The 5903-nt window shown below is 33.3% G+C and overlaps 1 protein-coding gene across 1 annotated transcript; it reads right to left on the bottom strand.

Moving 5' to 3' along the window:
* Positions 1-2542: 2542 nt before the first annotated feature.
* LOC126693212 (cytochrome P450 81Q32-like) lies at positions 2543-4688 on the bottom strand. Its single transcript, XM_050389118.1, has 2 exons — positions 3741-4688; positions 2543-3419 (listed from the first exon to the last, which is right to left on the bottom strand). The coding sequence occupies exons 1-2, from the start codon at positions 4632-4634 to the stop codon at positions 2793-2795; spliced, it is 1521 nt and encodes a 506-aa protein (XP_050245075.1). The 5' UTR covers positions 4635-4688; the 3' UTR covers positions 2543-2792.
* Positions 4689-5903: the final 1215 nt, after the last annotated feature.

Genomic DNA, 5903 nt, shown 5'->3' with positions numbered 1-5903 from the left:
AAGAACACTTGAAGAACAACAAATCTCTAACAAGCTCAAAACCAAAGATTCATTGTGAAGACCACTTGGTCTATCTGTCTATCTCCCAACCAAAGTGACGAAGATCTCTTGATCGAGCCAAGATTAAAAGAAGATAGAATTAGATGATTATTCTATTGTATTAGAATCCAAATACATATAATTGTACTTACAAATTCATCAATGAAAATTGCATTTGTGAAACTATTTCAATTGTTTGATTTCCAAATTTGATAATTTTGGGTTCACATATGTATCTGGAGGATAAAGGAAAATAATTTAAAAAAGAAAAAGAAAAATTGGTAATATGGACAATCCATGATATACATATATATATATATATATATATAATAATAATAAATTATATATAAATTTTAACAATTAATATTTGTGAATCTAATTTTTATAAGTTCATAAATTAATATCATTTTTTCTTCTTCTAATTTGATGATTATTTTGAGCTTACCAAGTGTTCAAAATAAAGTTAAATGAACAATACTAAACTTTTAATACTTGGCTTGCCTTATAGGAAAATTTAGCTAACAAGCCTCAATATCACACTACAAACTCAGTATATACCCCAACTATGTGTTCTTTTATCCTCTTACACCACACATCCATCAAACCCATTCTTTTATCCTTTTGGTATAGGATGTAAATAAATCAAGTAGTTCGAAATTTGAAACTTAACTACAAAAACACTGGTTTATTTTATAAATTTGTGAGATGGAAGTGTAGAAATTTGAGACATATTTTGGGATAAAATATTACTTTTTGTTTTGTTTTTTTTTTTTTTTTTTATAAATGATACGCATCTTGAATTTGACTCTTTTTTTTTATTAGATTCAATTGCATCTTTCCTTATTTACAATAATATTATCCAAAGCAAATAAATGAGAAAGATTTTTTTTTTTTTAAAGGAAAATTACCGATCAAGCTTATTCTAGTCAACTTTTATCTATGATTAGTTTTCTCTCGTGTCCCTTCTCTCTCTGTTTCTCTCTCATAGAGAGATTGTGACTACTAAGTGCAAAAACAAGAGAACAACTCTATTGTTGCACAAACCCTTACTCCATATAGGATTGTAATCCTTACACTTGAATTCAAGTGTACCAAGTCCAACAACAAAAATAATCACAAACCAATAAGTGAGTTATTTGGTCTTTTATCTTTATTTATTAAAAATTCAAACTTCTTCGATATTATTTTAAAAATGTAAATAATTAAGGATTAAGGTAAATAATAAAGCCACTGAACATCCCTGCAATCTTTCTACCTGTCCCATTGAATAAAATTGAGAGGTTTATTACTCCATGTACCAAGATCAAAAGGGTGTTGGATATCTATTGAAACCACACAGCTTTCATCCTAATTTTCATGTTTTTCCTTTTAAAAATAAAAATTGTGAATAACCTATGTTTCCCAAGTGGGAGGGACTATGATTTTTAGCTTAATGTCAAGCAACATAATCCTTAATTATTTGCATTTGTAATATAATATTGGAGTAGTTTGAATTTTTAAAAGATAAAGAGAGAAGACCAAATAACCCAATTATTGATTTGTGATTATTTTTTCATTGGGCTTGGTAAACCTCATTTCATGTGTATGGGTTACACTCTTGTATATATGGAGGAAGGCTTTGTGTAAAAACGTAGTTTTTCTCCTTATTTTTTACACTTAGTAGTCACACAATCTCTCCATGAGAGAGAGAGAGAGAGAGAGAGAGAGAGAGAGAGAGAGAGAGAGAGAGAGAGAGAGAGAGAGAGAGAGAGAGAGAGAGAGAGAGAGAGAGAGAGAGAGAGAGAGAGAGAGCTTAGCCAAAACAAAAGGGACAACAAAGAAGACAGGCCTAGACATAAAAGTTGACTGGAATAAGCTCGAGTGGTAATTTTCTTCTTCTTCACTAGTCTTTCCCTTTTTAAAAAAAAATCTTTCTTAGTTATTTTCTTTTGATAATATTACTATAAATAATGAAAGATGCAACTGCATTTATATAAATAAATAAATAAATATATATATATATATATATATATATTGTAAGGTCCAGATTTGAGTTTCTAGCATAACAAAATTAGATGCTCGACCTGGGACCCAGATTTGTAACAAAGCTTCAAGAGCAATATTTAAGAGTCAGTCTCCAATCAGTCTCCTTGGATAAAATCCGAGAACATTTTTCCCTAGTAAAATTTTGTTATCTTTCTTTCTTTATCATCAAAATCCATTGGTCAATCATCTAATTAGCAAAAGCCCAGGTTTCCAACTCATTCTCTACAAATTTATTGTTTGGACTTTTTTGGGCTTAAGTCCGTATATCTGTTATGCTAGAAGCTCAAATTTGGACCTTACATACATACATATATATATATATATATATATCTCAAATTTCTAGACATTCATCTTATCAATTTAGTAAATAAACAAGAGTTTTTGCAGTTTACTATCAAATTTTAGACGATCTTTTTTCTTTATATCCTACAACAAAATATCCTAATTTAACATAAAAATTTGGAAGGGAAAAGTAAAATTATCCAAATTCTTTCTTATTCCTTAAACAAATATACAAATCTCCATCCAGTACAAGCCAAAACAACAACACCACACCCAAAACAAAAACAAAAAACAAAAAAACAAAACAAAAAGGGATACAACTCCATATAGATTCAATAATTCAATTTTCAAATTGAATATGTAATGGTTTATTTTAGGTTATTAAGTGATTAAAATTATCAGCAAATAACTAAGCAAGTCTCTCAAAAGTAACTTGAGGAGATAGTTCAAACATCATCTGTTGACTTAGAAAGAAGCTTATGCATGATTGGGCGTGCTTTACACATGGCCTCCAATGGCATGGCTTTAGGCATAGTGAGCCCACTACCTTCATGCATATCAACTTCTTCTGTGGTAACCCTTTCCCACTCAAAACTTTGAATTAACGAACCCAAAGTCAGGCTCACTGTACGCTGGGCGAGGCCCGCCCCAGGACAAGTCCTCCTCCCAATCCCAAATGGCATTAGATTACGTCCTTCACTCTCACCATTTTCAAACCTCTCAGGCTTAAAACTAGTTGCATCATCCCACACTTTAGGATCTCTATGTATGGCCCATGCATTGACCAATAACATTGTGCCACTTGGTACATCATATCCTCCAATGGTGCAATCAGCGGAAGACATATGGGGTACTAACAATGGTGCTGCTGGATACAATCGAAGGGTTTCTGAGATAATACTCTGAAGGTAGTGTAACTTGGAAACATCTGATTCCTCAATCAATTTATCTTCTCCAATTTGACTATCTATCTCATCTCTAGCTTTCTTCAATATATTAGGATGATTAAGTAGATTAGTCATCGCCCACTCTAATGTGACTGCTGATGTATCCGTCCCAGCAAGTACCAATGCCTGTGCATTATATATGAGATGTTTAGAATAAAACAACAATATATTAAATAAAAATGGTTTGTTCATATGTTCTGCAACATTCAACACGATGATGATGATATGTAACTAGTTAGTCTAATGTTACTGCAGATTTTTTATTTTTTTATTTTTCCCCCGAGACTTAGAATGTCACTTTTTCGCACTAGATAGCAATTCCGATGAAGCTATTAAAGAAAAATAAAACAGATAATTGTGTAACTGCTTTTAAGATGTAAGAATCAAACAAAAACATGATTTCCTAGTTTTCTCAATAAGAGATGAAGAATTATTGAGTGCACTTACCAATATAAGCCCCTTGATGATTTGGTCCGTGTAGTACTCTGGCTGTGATTTTTGCAAAGAAAGCATATGGTCAATCATAGTGTTACCCTCTTCCTCCTTATGCCTTTTCTCATCAATGAGTGCTTGCAAGAACTCATCCATCCTCTTGGAGAGACTCTTTAACTTCTTCTCCAAACCTCCATAATCCATCCACCGCAAGACAGACACAAACTCTGCTGGATTTGATGCCCCTCCGAACCTTGTTAACTCTTTAATTATCCGCCTAAACTGTCTCGCTTCTTCCTCGTCCTTCACGTCCTCACCGTACCTGTAGTATCGTTTCCCTGCCACCATTCTCATTATGTTGTTAAATGTCATCTCCAATAGCATTGATTGTAGCTCCACCTTGGCGAAACCGTGGCAAGAGTTGCGTGACAAGTTTCGTAGCAAGTGCTTGATCTCGTCACTTCGAATGCCTAAGAACTTGTTGAGGCGATTGTTTGAGAAGATTTCAAGCGTACTAATGCGGCGGAGGTTGCGCCAGTGATCGCCATATGGGGATTGATTTAAGGTGGTGTTGTTGTAGGAAACGTGCTTGCCTAGTAGGAAGGGAGGACGGTTGGCTAATACTATGTCATTCTTTGTGAAGCATTCTTCAACTGCTGATGGGGATGAAACAATGACCACAAGTTGTGAACCAAATTTGAATGAGAATATTTGACCATATTTTTGTGAGAAGGCATGGAAAGTACGGTGCAATGGTTTTTTAATGAGATGGAGATGACCTATAATTGGAAGAGAAGGTGGGCTAGGTGGGAGGTGTTTTGGTCGAGTAGTTCTTGTTTTGAGGATGAGCTTGAAAGCAACAAGAAAGCTGAGAAGAGTGAGAGACAAATATAGTAAGATGGCTTCCATGTTTATTTTTATGATATTTGATACTGAAATGATTTCTGATGCTGTGTGATTCAAGATGCATGTGATCACTACATATTTATAGGGACTAGGTAGTTAGTGTTAGAATATCATTTGTTTTAAAGGTAAATCACACGTTTACACACGACACTCTTCAAATGAGCAGAAGTCAATTTTGTGTACACGACATTGAAGGCCACGTTTTCAATGAAGTTTTAACAAATATACGCAGTCAGTGCCTCACGTCACTGACTGCGTATATTTGTCTCTCTCATTTGATTTGCGTTGCCAAGTGCGTAATCGCATTTGGCTTTGTTGTTGAGAAAATACCAGAACTACCCTGGCAGGTTAGATCAGCTTTTACGTGAGAAGGAGAAAATATGACACCCTCGTTATATGCCAAGAACCAACCACATAGAGGCATAGAAGAAAACGTGATGGTTTTTAACACCTTATAGGAAATAGCATGAAAAGTGATTTTGGCTTCATGAAGTTATAATTTTCATGGAGTTCTCCACAGTCGTATTCTTTGACAAGTTCTGAAGAAAATTAGTCCAAATCTTCTAACCTTGTCTAGTGAGTCCCGCGGAGAACCGTATTGGCTAAAGCTGAAGGAGACCGAGAAAAGAGGGACCTCCGCCAAAGAAGAGTTCTTTATAAATTATAATTGCAACCAACAATTACTATAACAAAAAATAAAAAACCATTACGACAGTGAAGATTAAGAATAAAAATAAAATCATCGTGTAAATAAACCCAAACCAAAGAACGAAGTGGAAGATTTCTCGTAAAAAAGAATCACCCGTAAAATAAATTCTTGAGAATAACAGTCTGTACAAAGATTCCCCAAATTAAAAGAATAAAACCCACAAAGCACAGGAAATTAGAAATGAAACTTTCTCGCAGCAAAGCATCACCAAGGTAATATTCGTAAGAATAACTAAATGCCTTTAATTAAATATTAATTAAATAATATTTATTTGATCTTTGATATATTCTTTTTTTTTTTAAATATCATTTTTTTTTCTTTTTACAATGAAAAATTACTAATTAAGTTTTTGTATTCAAGTTCACTGACAATTAAGTGAATCAATTTCGTACCAAATGCCGTTCGATTCAGCTAAGGAAACAACATGTTTCGATATCGGTTAATGGTGGTTTACTATTTCAAAATTACCACTATTTCAATAAATAAATAAATATATATTGTTAGGTTCTAAAGTCTTAGGATTTTATGTATTTAGAACTCTAATTTGTATTGTTGGCAAACTA

Source organism: Quercus robur, chromosome 7, assembly GCF_932294415.1.
Source record: "Quercus robur chromosome 7, dhQueRobu3.1, whole genome shotgun sequence".
Classification (NCBI taxonomy): domain Eukaryota; kingdom Viridiplantae; phylum Streptophyta; class Magnoliopsida; order Fagales; family Fagaceae; genus Quercus; species Quercus robur.
Note: the sequence above shows the minus strand (reverse complement) of the source record. Positions and strands in the feature narration are given on the sequence as shown.